This window comes from Microcebus murinus, chromosome 16 (genome assembly GCF_040939455.1).
Source record: "Microcebus murinus isolate Inina chromosome 16, M.murinus_Inina_mat1.0, whole genome shotgun sequence".
NCBI classification, from domain to species: Eukaryota; Metazoa; Chordata; class Mammalia; order Primates; family Cheirogaleidae; genus Microcebus; species Microcebus murinus.
The window spans coordinates 66361939-66376794 of record NC_134119.1 but is presented as its reverse complement, the minus strand read 5'-3'; the positions used below and the strand labels follow the sequence as shown (position 1 = coordinate 66376794).

The 14856-nt window shown below is 43.3% G+C and overlaps 1 protein-coding gene across 1 annotated transcript; it reads left to right on the top strand.

Annotated features, from left to right (window-relative positions):
- Positions 1-232: 232 nt before the first annotated feature.
- On the top strand, positions 233-14061 carry SULT2A1 (sulfotransferase family 2A member 1). Its single transcript, XM_012761567.3, has 6 exons — positions 233-430; positions 2260-2468; positions 4028-4154; positions 9302-9396; positions 11847-12024; positions 13578-14061. Exons 1-6 carry the CDS (start codon positions 295-297, stop codon positions 13688-13690), a joined length of 858 nt encoding a protein of 285 aa, XP_012617021.2. The 5' UTR covers positions 233-294; the 3' UTR covers positions 13691-14061.
- Positions 14062-14856: the final 795 nt, after the last annotated feature.

Below are 14856 nucleotides of genomic sequence, written 5' to 3'. Positions count from 1 at the left end.
AGTGTATTAGAAGTCCTTGCATTTGTTAGTGAATTTCCAGTTCCCTCCTATGAACTCAAACTCAGATCACCTCCAGAGTGTCGTCTGAGTTCACAATTGCTCAATATCATTAACCTTTGACTATCAATCACGATACCTACCTTTCTGTACCAGCCAGCAAACTTTGCAATAAACTGGGCAAAGGTTAATGATTGTTTTATCTTTACCATAAAACCCAATGTGCCAGCAGCTGCCACAGCCTCCAACGGTGGCTGCGGCTGACCCCCTAACACCAAGCACAAAGAGCCGATCATCATGTCAGACGGCTACATGTGGTATGAAGGGATAGCTTTCCCCGTCGTTGAGTACAGCTCTGAAATCCTAAGAAAAGTACGTCATGAGTTTGTGCTAAAGGACGAAGATGTAGTAGCAGTGACTTACCCCAAATCAGGTAAGGAAATGGAATCATGAACTCAGAAAAGCTGTGGTTGTGTTTTTTTTTCATTCATTCAGCAGACCATTGGATTGGAGTGTCTTTTTTTTTGTTTTTTTTGTTTTTTTTTTTTTCCTCTGAGACAGTCTCTCACTCTGTCGCCCAAGCTGGAGCTCAGCGACACAGTCATAGCTCACTGTAGTCTCCAACTCCTGGGCTCAAGTGATCCTCCCAAGTAGCTGGAACTACAGGTGTGCACCACCAAGCCAAGCTAATTTTTTTTTTTTTTAATTTTTATGGAGACAGGGTCTTGCTGTGTTGTTCAGGCTGGCCTAGAGCCCCTGGCCTCAAATCCAGGCGATCCTCCCACATCAGCCTCCCGAAGTGCTGGGATGGCAGGCGTGAGCCAGGGCCTGTGGCCTGGCTGGAGTGCTCTCCGTAATGCCAGACAATGTGCAGTGTTGTGGGCGGGGTGGAGCAATGCCTGGCAGCATTTACATGCACAGGAAAGGATTCAGTGGGGAGATGACACAGTACGATGAGTGTTCAGAGGGGGTAATCTAAGGTATTAGGAGAACCCATAGGAGTGAATCCTAAGGCAGATTCAGGTGTTTATCTTGGTGGGAAGAAGGATGACCACCGAGGTCCTAACAAAAGCAATAGAATCTAAATTGAAATGAAAAGAATGAAGGTGAAATTACTTGGTGAAGGGGGACATTTTCACGTAGAGGAATCATCATGGACAATGGTCAAGAATTGGAGAAGAGCCTGCCACATCCAAAGGACTGGAGGATGTGGATTGTATTTCTATGGGAGTGGGGCTGGGAGGCAGGAGTATTGCAAATTGGACAAAGGTTGTAGCCAGAGGCTCTGGGAGTGGCATGGCCTTGAAAAGCCAAGAGCAGGCCAGGAGAGCTGACTCACGCCTGTAATCCTAGCACTCTGGGAAGCTGAGGAGAGGGGATCTGGCTCACGCCTGTAATCCTAGCACTCTGGGAAGCTGAGGAGGGAGGATCGCTCAAGGTCAGGAGTTCAAGACCAGCCTGAGCAAGAGTGAGAGTCCCCGTCTCTACTAAAAATACAAAGAAATTAACCAAACAACTAAAAATAGAAAAAATTAGCTGGGCATGGTGGCGCATGCCTGTAGTCCCAGCAACCCGGGAGGCTGAGGCAGGAGGATTGCTCGTTTGAGCCCTGGAGTATGAGGTTGCTGTGAGCTAGGCTGACGCCATGGCACTCTAGCCCGGGCAACAGAGTGAGACTCTGTCTCAGAAAAAAAGAAAAAGAAAAAAAAAAAAAGAAAGAAAGAAAAGCCAACAGCAATGGGAATTTATTTTAAAAAAAACTTCAGCAAATAGCCAAAAACTGAAAGCAACTCAAATGCCCGTTGACAGATGAGTAGATAAACAAAATGTGGTATATAGACACAATGGAACATTATTCATCCCTTAAAAGGAAGAAAATTGTGATGCATGCTACAGCCTGGATAAACCTTGAAGTCATTACGCTAAATACACATGAGAGGTGTCTAGAGTAGTCAAGTTCATAGCAACAGAAAATATTAATACGACGTGGTTGCTAAGGGAGGAATAGGAGCTGTTTAATAAGTATAGGGTTTCAGTTTTGCAAGATGAAAAAGTTATGCAACACTGGGAATATACCGCTACAAAACTGTATGTTCAAAAATGTTACATTTTAAGGGCATTTATTGAAACTTTAAAATCTGTACCCCCATAATATGCCGAAATAAAAAAAAAATGTTACATTGTATGTTACAAGTATTTTACCACAAATTTTTTCAAGGGCAGATTGAAAGGAGTGACCGTGATTTCTCCTTCTTCGTCCAGGAACGCACTGGCTGGCAGAGATTCTCTGTCTGATCCAATCCAAGGGGGATGCCAACTGGGTCCGATCCGAGCCCCTCTGGGACCGCACGCCCTGGGTAGACAACAAGCACGGGTTCACATTACTGAGCCAGAAGGAGGGCCCGCGCTTCCTCAACTCCCACCTCCCCATCCAGCTCTTCCCCAAGTCTATCTCCAGTTGCAAGGCCAAGGTCAGTGCAGCATGGTCAAGACATGTTTGACGGATGCTTTTCAGACTCTAATGTGCCTGTAGATCACCTGGAGACCGTGTTAAAATGCATTCTCCCTCAGTGGGTCTGAAAGGGTCCCTAGATCCTGCGTTAGGTGATGTCAGCGTGGCTGTTCCACGCTGTTCTTTTTGAGTACGAAGATACATACCATTTCGCAGATTGCCCCAGCCAGACTGACACCAGAATAAAGTGACCAGATAATGCCAGAATCAGAAAACCACATTTTTTTTTTTTTTTGAGACATAGTCTTGCTCTGTTGCCCAGGCTAGAGTGCTGTGGCGTCAGCCTAGCTCACAGCAACCTCAAACTCCTGGGCTCAAGCGATCCTCCGGCCTCAGCCTCCCGAGTAGCTGGGACTACAGGCATGTGCTAATTTTTTTTTCTGTTTTTAGTTGTCCAGCTAATTTCTTTCTATTTTTAGTAGAGGCGGGGTCTCACTCTTGATCAGGCTGGTCTTGAACTCCTGACTTTGAGTGTTCCCTGCCCTCAGCCTCCCAGAGTGCTAGGATTTCAGGCATGAGCTACCATGCCACGCCGGTTTGTGAATTTCTTAAATGTTTTTTTGCTTAAACTAAATCAAGAAACTTAGCGTACTATTCTCCTCTTTTAGAAAGTATACATTGTGCAATAGCACAATCAATTTGTTACAATATACCTATTTACATGTGTCTTATCAGTGTTTGGTAAATCCCCGTGTCGGGGAAACTGAGGCCCAGAGAGAGATGAGAACTAGAATAATGTCACAAAGAGAGTTGGTACAGGATCCAAAGTAAAATTTAGATGCTCAAATGCCAAGTAATCTTGCTTGTGTATGTGTGAATGTGTGTGTGTGCATGTGTGTGTAGTAATCTTAAGTATTGGCTTGACGAATATTTACATATGGACACGTTGGGTAACCTCCATTTAGATCCAAATTTAGAACATCCCTTCTGTCCCTTCCCAACCAATGCCCACCCACAGAGGTAAACACTCCCTGACTTATAACTGTAGATTCGTTTTGCCTGTTCTTGAACTTCATATAAATGGTTCTTGAACTTCATATAAAGGAACTTCATATAAATGCCATATGAACTGAATATAATATCTGAACAGAATATAATGTCTGTGAGATTCATCCATGTTCTTGGGTGTCCGTGTGCATAATATATATTGCTGTATATGTAGGAACGTAGCATAATTAATCCAGTCTCCCGTTAGTGATCTTTAAGGGGTAGTACACAAATATAATGCCACTCACATCCTAAAACCTTCCAGTTGCTTCTCGCTGTCAGACCGTAATATCCCAGAGAGAAGGGACCGTGCTTTCCTCTTCCATTGTCATCCTCCTAGCGCAGTGACTGCTTCCTAAGAACTTTACACTTTACAGTTGATTAATGAATGAAGTCAGCAGTTTATTAAAAGAATCCGTTGACATTTAATGGGCATCTTCTAAGAAATGGCTTTTTCTCCATTTTTATGAAGAGCAAAAGGAGTGGGAAATAAATGTGTTGATTTTTCATTCTCCTGTGTTTCCATTTAAGGTGATTTATCTCATGAGAAATCCCAAAGATATTATTGTATCTGCTTATTTTTTCTGGAATTCAGTGAATCTCGCTAAGAAACCAGAGTCGATAGAACAGTATCTCGAATGGTTCTTGGAAGGAAACGGTGAGTGTGTTGCAGTAATAAAATGCGGACGCTAGGGGGCGGTGGGAGTCCCTACCCGGTCCAGGGCGCTGCCTGCCCAGACAACACAATCCTGACCTTCTACCAGTTTTTTTTTCCCCACAAAATGCCTCCTTCCAAAACTCCCTTCATCCTCTATTTCTATGTTTGCATGACTCTGGAATCTCTATATTTCTTCTTCTTCTTTTTTTTTTTTTTTTGAGACAGAGTCTCACTCTGTTGCCCAGGCTAGAGTGAGTGCCGTGGCATCAGCCTAGCTCACAGCAACCTCAAACTCCTGGGCTCAAGCAATCCTCCTGCCTCAGCCTCCCAAGTAGCTGGGACTACAGGCATGCACCACCATGCCCGGCTAATTTTTTCTATAAATTTTAGTTGGCCAACTAATTTCTTTCTATTTTTAGTAGAGACGGGGTCTCGCCCTTGCTCAGGCTGGTTTCAAACTCCTGACCTTGAGCAATCTGCCCGCCTCAGCTTCTCAGAGTGCTAGGATTACAGGCGTGAGCCACCACGCCCGGCCTCTATGCTTTTAATTATGCAATTATGCAGAGTCTCTGGGCTTTCTCAAGCCCTTCGATTTGGCGATTTTTCTCACAACGGCGTGGGGAGTCCCCTGTCGCAGCTGCGGTCTGTCTCCCAAGCACCAGCAGCCTGGGGGGGGGTGGTCATAGACACCCCCATCCAACACGTTGGAGACTGAACCCATCTTTCCCTCATACCCCAAACTGCCCCTGCTGCATGCGTATCTTCCTCAATAAATAGATCCACCCCTCCCCTCACCTTTTTCCCACCCCTCCCCGAGGCCCCTCACCACTTTCCTTTATCTCCTTATTAATCAAGTCCCACCACCTCATTAATACCTTCATTCTGGCCTCTGATAAAATGCTGCCGTATTTAGGAAATCCTACAATTGCAACACGATATAAAATGGCAACCTTCCCCTCCCTGTTCCCTTCTCTTTTTATTTTCCTTAGTAGTGCTCATCACTGACAGGTATGTATGTATTTGTTTGTTCCATGTGTCTCCCCACTAAAATGTAAGTACTTTGAGTTGTTGAAGCCCAGGTCTTGGAAAGATTCTTGCTACATAGTAATTACTGGACGCACCTTTTTTAGACAATGAATAACCATTGACTACTGCTTCTATCTGCCCTTTATTAACCAGAGCCACTGTTACTCCTCATTTAGATTAACATGACAAATGCATTATTGGTGTCCTTACCCGCATACTCTTGGACCCTTCTAGGCTGTATTGCAATTATCTATCAGACTTTGAACAGTTCATTTTCTCTTTACAACCATCCTGGATTGTTTACCCTCAATATAAAGTCAAATCTTCAAAGCCTGATAGTCATATCTGCTATTCATTCTGGCCGAACTCTGCAGCCCTGCCTTGCTCCAAGTTAATCTTTCAGAAAAGGACTAACAGTGTAACCATATGATGGAAGCCCAGGCATGAACAGCCCTCCTCCATGCTATATTTGATCTCGCCATTTGGTACATAAAGAAGTCTGGATTGTACTTCCACAGTCACCATGAATCTTGTAAAAATCCAGTGCATAGTGGTGAGTGATGAAGACACATCCTGTAACCCTCACCACTATCCCAATATCTTGCCCATCTGTGCTTTAAAACTCATGCACGAGCCTCTTGCTTTCTTATCCAATCAAGAGCCACCAACATCAAAATCTCCATTGTTGCCAACCAACATAAATATTGTGAGCTGTGCATAGCCATGGAGAGGAATAAACCAAACCCTTTTCCCAGTACAGATGAAGAAACCTTGGGAGTTCAAGTTCCAGGAAATATTATTCTTAGACCCAGGCAACATGGGTTCCTGCTCTGGACCCTGGGCCTTAGAGCAGAGCTTTGGATCACACATGATAACAAGGCCTTAGGGGTCCCCTGCTCTGAACACGTTTCTTCCTGCAACAAAGTAAGGAGTCTATAGGGGCAAAGGTACTTACTTACCTGGAACTTTCGAGCTTCTTATTACCTATGCTATGGGAACCTTGAGCCATGGAATCCCTCATGCAAAAGACTCCAAGCAAGCTGTCAGGGACCGTGTGGTCCTCTGCTCTGGGTCCCACCTCCCAAGGCAGATCATGTGCACCAGCTGCATGTGCACCTCTGAACTAGATGTGGCCAACGGGAAAATCAAAATGAATGACTCATAATCACTATCTGTGGGAGTCATTGAAGGCCGTTAGTTTCTTGGTTCTATGCTTCTCCCAACACTTTGCATGTCCAAAGTTAAAAATGAAATAGACTCACAGAGCACACCAGAGAGCCTTCCCAGAATATCTGGATGGACTGATTGGTGAAAGGCTTTCCCAGACCAAGACAGTCTGCAAAGACTGGAATATGGCCCTGTATCTTCAAATGCACAGACACCAATGCACTGCCACAAAGAACAAGAACAATCAGGAAAATATGGCATCACTGAGGAACAAAATAAAGCACCAACAACTGGCCCTAAACAAATGCAGATGTATAAATTGCTTGGCAAAGAATTCAAAATCATTGTTTTAAGTAAGCTCAGTGAGTTTGAAGAAAAACAATTCAACAAAAACAAGAAAACAATAAATGACCAAAATGAGATATTTAATAAAGAGATTGTTATTTTTAAAAAAAAAGGAATTTTGGAGGTGAAAAAGCAATAAAAAAATTAAAATGCAATAGAGAGCATCAATAGCAGAAATGTTCGAGCAGAAGAGAGAACCTGTGAATTCAAAGACAAGTTAGTTGTGAATATGCAAAGGGGAAAAAAGAATGAAAAGAAATGGGAAAAGCTTACAGAACTTATGGGGAAGCATCAAAAAAGAAGATATTCTAATAGTAGGAGTTGAAGAAAAAGTGAGAGACAAAAAGCCATAAAACTTACTAAAATAAAAGCAGAGGCCAGGCATGGTGGCTCACGCCTGTAATCCTAGCACCTTGAGAGGCCGAGGCAAGAGGATAGCTCAAGGTCAGGAGTTCAAAACCAGCCTGAGCAAGAGCAAGACCCCGTCTCTACTAAAAATAGGAAGAAATTACCTGGACAACTAAAAATATATAGAAAAAATTAGCTGGGCATGGTGGCGCATGCCTGTAGTCCCAGCTACTTGGGAGGCTGAGGCAGGAGGATCGCTTGAGCCCAGAAGTTTGAGGTTGCTCTGAGGTAGGCTGATGCCCCAGCACTCTAGCCAGGGCAACAGAGTGAGACTCTATCAAAACAAAAAAAGCAGAAAATATTACCAATCTAGGGAAAGATATAAATATCCAAGTTTAGGAAACTCAAGGATCATCAATGAGATTCAATCCAAATAAGATTATGCCAAGACATGTTGTCCTCAAACATGTTATACTCTTTGTCAAAAATCAAAGACAGACACTTCTGAAAGCAGCAAGAGAAAAGAAGCATATTACACATAAGGGAATTCCAATAAAGCTAGCAGCAGACTTCTCAGCAAAACCTTTATAAGCAAACAGAGAGTGGGATGATATAATCAAAGTGCTGAGGGAAAAAAATTGTCAACCAAGAATACTGTACCTTGCAAATCTGCCTTTCAGAAATGAAGAGGCAGTAAAGATTTCTCCAGACAAACAAACGCTGGGCGAGGGCATCAGTACCAAACCTGTCTCATAAGAAATAATAGGCCAAATGTGGTCGTTCACTCCTGTAATCCTAGCACTCTGGGAGGCTGAGGCAGAAGGATTGCTTAAGGCCAGGAGTTCAAGACCAGCCTGAGCAAGAGTGAGACCCTGTCTCTACAAAAAAAAGTTTAAAAATTAGCTGGGCATGGTGGTGTGTGCCTGTAGTCCCTGCTACTTGAAAGGCTGAAGCAGGAGAATCACATGAGCCCAAGAGTTTGACGTTGCTGTGAGCTACAATAACACCACTGCACTCTAGCCAGGGTGACAGAGCAAGACTCTGTCAATGAAATGAAATGCAATGAAATGAAATGAAATGAAATAGAAAAGAAGAAAGAAAGGGAAGGAAGGGAGGGAGGGAGGGAGGGAGGGAGGGAGGGAGGGAGGGAGGGAAGGAAAAGAAAAATAAAGAGAATTCTTCAAGCAAAAGAAAAGGATGCTTATTATAATACTGCCACAAAAACATATGAAAATCTAAAACTCACTTGTGAAAGTAAGTACCCAAATTCGGAATACTTTAATATCATAATGGTGGTGGGTAAATCACTTATATCTTTAGTGTCACAGTTAAAAGACAAAACTATCAAAAATAATAATAGCTACAATAATTTGTTAAGGGATATGCAGTATGAAAAATGTAAATTGTGACATCAAAAACATAAAATGTGGAGTAAGTGTTGGGTGAGGATTGGATAGAAGGTAGGGTAGGGAGTGGGCTAAAACAATAAACAAAAAAGAAAACATAAAATGTGGAGGGTGGATTAAAAGGATAGAATGTCTTTATGCAGATATCAAAGGACAATTTCATATATATACACATATACATATACATTTTCTTTATCCATTCATCTGTTGAATCCATGTCTTAGCTATCGTGAATAGTGCTACGGAGTGCAGATATCTCTTCTTTATATATTATATATAAACTTATATGTCACATATAACATATGTTATACAAGGGATGTCCATGTAATAAGACAGGGTGAACCTGGGGGACATTATGGTAAGTGAAATAAGCCAAGCACAGAAAGCCAAATACCGCATGATCTCAGTTGTATGTGGAATCTTTAAAAAGTCAGACTCTTAGAATCGGCGAGTAGAATGGAGGTCAACAGGAGTGGGGGGGACAGTGGGATTAACCAGACATCAGGCAAGGGGTACAAAGTTTCGGTTAGACGAGACGATTGATTAAGTTTCCCAGATCCACTGTACAGAATGTTGACTATAGTTAATAATAACATACTATATACTTGAAAATTGCTAAGAGGGTAGATCTTCAATGTTCTCACCCCCCAAAAATTGGGAAGTATGTGAGGTGATGACTATGCTACTTATCTCGATTTTATCATTTCACAGTGGTATACATGTATCAAAACATCATGTTGTACACCGTAAATATATACAAGTTTTATGTGTCAATTATATCTTGATCGAGCTGGTAGGGGAGTGAACATAATAGATTGGATCAACCCATCTCTCTTTCTGCCTTCCCCCATGCAGTGGTATACGGGTCATGGTTTGACCACGTTCATGGCTGGCTGTCCATGAGAGAGAGGGGACACTTCCTGCTGCTGAGTTACGAGGAGCTGAAACGGGTAACCATCGTTGTGACAGTTGATGCACAGCCTCTGGCCACCATCACTTCCTCTGACTTCCAACTCTGTTTCCCTGTGTCTCCATTCCACCTTCTCAGTCAAAATTTAGCCTCATGAAGAGTCACTCAGAGTGAGATTAGCTCTTGGTCTTCACCGTCCTACTTCTGGTTGACCCTTCTCAAGCTTCATGCTCTTTCTTGTGTTCTTCTTTCATGTATTCTTCTTTATTTTATCCTCTTAAAACACCGAAGAGGGCATTTTTCCATGCATTCAGGCAGAGTACAGTGGCTTACGCCAGCCCTGGTGGTTGTAAAAGTTGTGTGGGCAGGACACATGGGGCTGCCCCCAACCTAGTGTTGAGAAGGCGCTGGGGAGGGAGACAGAACCGGGCAGAGACAGTTCAGTTCCAGAAATTTGTCCAACGGTCTGACACCAAAGCTTGACGGATAAGAAGAGAAATGAAGGCATGAAATCAACCTATGTAAATATTCTGAGATGCCAAGTACTAGAGGGGCTACTGATGGCCAGGAAAAGCTGTCATGTGATGCTCAGAACCAGTAAGAGTGATTAGGACCATTGTGTTGATTAAAAGAACTTGACCTATTGGTGGTATTGTGGAGAAAAAAGAAAATAACATAAACACTGGATTTTGCTTCCATGTAAGAAACATTACTCCCCACTTTCCCATCACCTTCCTCTGGCTACCTCTGTCCAGTCTTCGATGGTCTCAGCATCAGTTCCATTGTAGTCAAGAAGCTACCCCAGGCCGGGCGTGGTGGCTCACGCTTGTAATCCTAGCACTCTGGGAGGCCGAGGCAGGCGGATTGCTCAAGGTCAGGAGTTCAAAACCAGCCTGAGCGAGACCCCGTCTCTACTATAAAAATAGAAAGAAATCAATTGGCCAACTAATATATGTATATAAAAAATTAGCCGGGCATGGTGGCTCGTGCCTGTAGTCCCAGCAACTCGGGAGGCTGAGGCAGTAGGATTGCTTGAGCCCAGGAGTTTGAGGTTGCTGTGAGCTAGGCTGACGCCACGGCACTCACTCTAGCCTAGGCAAGAAAGCAAGACTCTGTCTCAAAAAAAAAAAAAAAAAAAGAAGCTACCCCAGATACATGATCTCGTACCTTCCTGCAAGTTTCCTTTCAACTCACACACTCAACTCCCACGTTAGCTCTCTCCCCAGTTGTGTGTCTTCTTGTTAGATAATAACTGGGGCTCGTGAAATCAAAATTTGAAAGCATTACCGTTCTAAATGAAAGGTCTGTGATTCAAAGCAAAGTCTTTCTGGTATAAAAATCTATTTTCTTATCATAATCTCCCAGGATCCCATACCAAGTACTATTATAATTATTGAGATCATATACAAGAAGATATTATAAAGCTCTACATATTATTCAAACGTTAGTTATAAAAAACAGTATATTGTTTTTTTGTTGTTTTTGGGTTTTTTTATTTTTTTGTACCTTTTTTTTTTTATTTCGGCATATTATGGGGGTACAGATTTTAAGGTTTCAATAAATGCCCATTTCTCCCCCTCCCCCCAAAAGTCTGAGTCTCCATCATGACCATCCCCCATGTTGTTTTTGTTTTGTTTTGTTTTGTTTTTTTGAGACAGAGTCTCGCTTTGTTGCCCAGGCTAGAGTGAGTGCCATGGCGTCAGCCTAGCTCACAGCAACCTCAAACTCCTGGGCTCAAGCAGTCCTCCTGCCTCAGCCTCCCGAGTAGCTGGGACTACAGGCATGCGCCACCATGCCCGGCTAATTTTTTCTATATATATTAGTTGGCCAATTAATTTATTTCTATTTATAGTAGAGACAGCGTCTCGCTCTTGCTCAGGCTGGTTTCGAACTCCTGACCTCGAGCAATCCACCAGCCTCGGCCTCCCAGAGTGCTAGGATTACAGGCGTGAGCCACCGCGCCCGGCCCAAAAACAGTATATTGTCCCACAACAGTATCAACTCCTTTTAGAGGCAGGAAAGAAAGAATAAAAAAAAAAAGACAGAAAAAATAAAATAAAAAAAGAAATTATAAAATTAAAAAAAAAAAAACAGTATATTGTTTGATGGCACAGACAAGATTTGAAATCAATTCCTTAAATCTTTGTCAAGTGCTCCCTGAACTTCTCCTTGCTTTAGGCTAATCATTGTCTAGAATCCATTCTCAAAGTCTCTTTAGAAACCCTAGATCCTGTCTCTTACTGTTAAGTTACCCTAAACTCAACCACACCGGGAAATCCATGATGTGCCTTGCACCTTTTGCATACTTTGTGCTCTCTCTTCTTTACCGTTTTCTCTTTCCTTCTCCTAGGTGTGTCCAACTCAATCAGTTCTCACCTCCATATCTTGTTCCTCTCTTCTTCTTCCCCCTCCTCCTCCTCGTTCTGTAGTCTCCTCCTTCTCATCTTATTTTCTCTTTCATGTCATCTCCCTTTTCTTGTTTTGTTTCAGGACCCAGAAAGAACCATAGAGAAGATCTGTCAATTCCTGGGTAAGAAGATAGAACCTGAGGAACTGAACTTAATCGTCAAGAACAGCTCCTTTCAGGTCATGAAAGACAACAAGATGTCCAATTTTTCCCTCCTGGATGATATGTATTTAACTAAAAAAAATCCGCTTATGAGAAAAGGTAAAAAGAAAACACTCTGGTTTCAAAACGTGGCAGAATGCATGGAAGGCATTCTTGTGCTTAAATCGGGGCGCGAACAGCTGAGATGATGGAGTGTTGGAACATGTCCACTTTGATTGTTCATGACCCGGAGAATGTCTCACCTGCCCTTATCGGGGAGTCTCTTTTCATGGTACTGATGTGGGCTGCAGGTGTCCAGAGACAGTCGATCCACCCTGGGTTGGTTGTCTGACTGTTGCGAAATCATTTAGTCTCTCTCTCCTGCAAATTTGACGTGGGGGGGTATCCACTCCACAAGCAGTGACCAGGTTAATGAGCTACTCCCCCAGGCTTGCAAGCTGGGATTGATTGAAAGAGGGCGGAATTGGGGCTCATCGTGTGAGGGTCACCCCACCGGTGAGTTAGAGTAGAGAACTATCCTTAATAACGACACATGTGAAGGAACGACTCAGATGGAAAAAGGAGAGAAGAGAGACTTTGCTATCAGACATTGCAAGGCCCCTTGTGATAAAAGCTTAATCATGTCCCCACCCTTGGGCTCAAGATGAATGAAATTGTCTGTTGCATGAAGTTAAAGAATCCATTTTTCCAAAACCCTACAGTCCAGATATATCAGGGATGGTGATCCATGCAAGAAAAAAAAAAAGTGAATGCTTGAAAAGACCTGGAGCAGGTCAGGGCCACTGCCACTCCAGTTGGCCAAGAGAACAGAGACCAAGATTAGTCTTGAGCCTTAAAATCTCATGGAATTTGCCCTGCTAGGTTTTGGGTTGCTGGAGACCCATGACCCCTTTCTTCTTTCAAATTTCTCTCTTTTGGAATGAGAATATCTACCTATGTCTGGGTTCACAGGTTGGCAGCTGGAGGGGACTTTTGCCTCTGAATGAATCAGACCTCAAGTCTCACTCATTCCTTGGTGAGACTTAGGTGAGATTTCGATGAGATTTTGGACTGCGAGTTGATGCTGGAATGGGTTAAAACTTTGGGGCTGGGCGGGGCGTGGCTAGGCTCACGCCTGTAATCCTAGCACTCTGGGAGGCCAAGGCTTGGGAACACTCAAGGTCAGGAGTTCAAGACCAGCCTGATCAACAGTGAGACCCCCCCCATCTCTACTAAAAATAGAAAGAAATTAGCTGGACAACTAAAAATATGTAGAAAAATATTAGCGCATGCTGTAGTCCCAGCTACTTGGGAGGCTGAGGCAGGAGGATTGCTTGAGCCCAGGAGTTTGAGGTTGCTGTGAGCTATCATGATGCCACTATACTCTAGCTGGGGTGACAACTGGAGACTGTCTCAAAAAAAAAAATAAAAATAAAAAATAAAAGGAAATAGGCTTGGAGAGGGAAGGTAGGAAATCATTTCCAGGCAGGTAGAAGGTTAAAGGGTATGTGGCCAGGCAGTATCAGGGCCGACCCATGATCCGTTGGTCATTCTGCTGTATTAGCTGCAATGTCCGTGACGGGTGGACCGGAGGGACAGACCAAGTAGGAGACATGTTGGGGTCCTCAGACTTACCCCTTATCTGACCTCCGTCTCTGTTTCATGTTTTCCAGGCATAACTGGAGACTGGAAAAACTACTTCACGGTGGCCCAAGCTGAAGCCTTTGATAAAGTATTCAAGGAGAAGATGGCAGATCTTCCTAGAGACTTGTTCCCTTGGGGATAATGTCCAAAATATCTCATATGCATGCTGACATTTGTCCTCCTGTCCCTGTACATGTGCATGATGGTGGCGGGGAGGGGTTCATGGCAAAAAACCTATAATTTCATCCTGGAGCCTTAAAATATGAAATCTTTGTCTCTTTGACTCCACTCCCTTGTTAAAAATGACCAGGGTACCCGTACGCATGTCATGGCATCCCAGACTTCTTTAAATGTTTGTAACATTTCAAGCATCTAGAGAATGCTATAGAAATAATATAAGTATTATCCAAAAGTGTGTCCAAAAAAATTATAAAAATAAGAAATAGTCACAGTGGTGGATTTTAGAGCAAATAAGAATAACAAGCAAAATAAGAAATAAAATTACAGAAGCAATTAAGGCTCCTTTTGTTTCCATCCCATGTGCCTCCAACATGTATTATTATTCTGAGCTGAGGAGGGTAATTCCTGCAGAACAGCCTGTCGTGTCGCGTGGCAAGAGTGACGCCATCTTGAAGCGAAACCACCAAGGCGACCAAGGTTTTAACTCCCGCAGCAAAGCCTTGCGACAACGCCTGCAGCCCACATCACTCCTCATAAAGATGCTCATCCCAAAGAATACCTAAGACGTGACCAGCTGCGTTTACCCTAAAAGCTCGCTCTCTCTATATATAAAGGATATTTTCTGGAAGGCAGGTACAGCGATCTACCATTTCTCAACCACCTAAGACATCACCTCTGGTTGCAAGTCCCTATGAAATATTTCTTTCTGAGCAACTGGATTTCTTAGCCTCTTTCTTTGGCCTCCTTCAGCACTTAGGAGGAGGTTTCTATATACCTGCTCACCATCGAAACGGTTCCCAACCTAGTTTTTTGTTCTCTTCCTCCGTGGTGTTTGACCATAGACAATAAATGGCATTTATGCAGGCTTATACAATAAATGTATAGAAATGGGACCTGGAATGGTGGCTCACTCCTGTAACACTAGCTAATGCTAGCACTCTGGGAGGCCAAGGTGGGAGGATCGCTCAAGGTCAGGAGTTCACAACCAGCCTGAGCAAGAGCGAGACCCCGTCTCTACTATAAATAGAAAGAAATTAATTGGCCAACTAAAGATATATAGAAAAAATTAGCCGGGCATGGTGGCGCATGCCTGTAGTCCAGGCTACATGGGATGCTGAGGCAGGAGGA

What these genes read in the sequence shown, in the direction of transcription:
- SULT2A1 (XM_012761567.3), top strand. Translation starts at nt 295, where the DNA reads ATGTCAGACGGCTACATGTGGTATGAAGGGATAGCTTTCCCCGTCGTT. An exon ending in TCTCCAGTTGCAAGGCCAAG is followed by an intron (nt 2,469 to 4,027) that starts GTCAGTGCAGCA and finishes TTTCCATTTAAG; the next exon opens with GTGATTTATCTCATGAGAAA. An exon ending in GTTACGAGGAGCTGAAACGG is followed by an intron (nt 9,397 to 11,846) that starts GTAACCATCGTT and finishes GTTTTGTTTCAG; the next exon opens with GACCCAGAAAGAACCATAGA.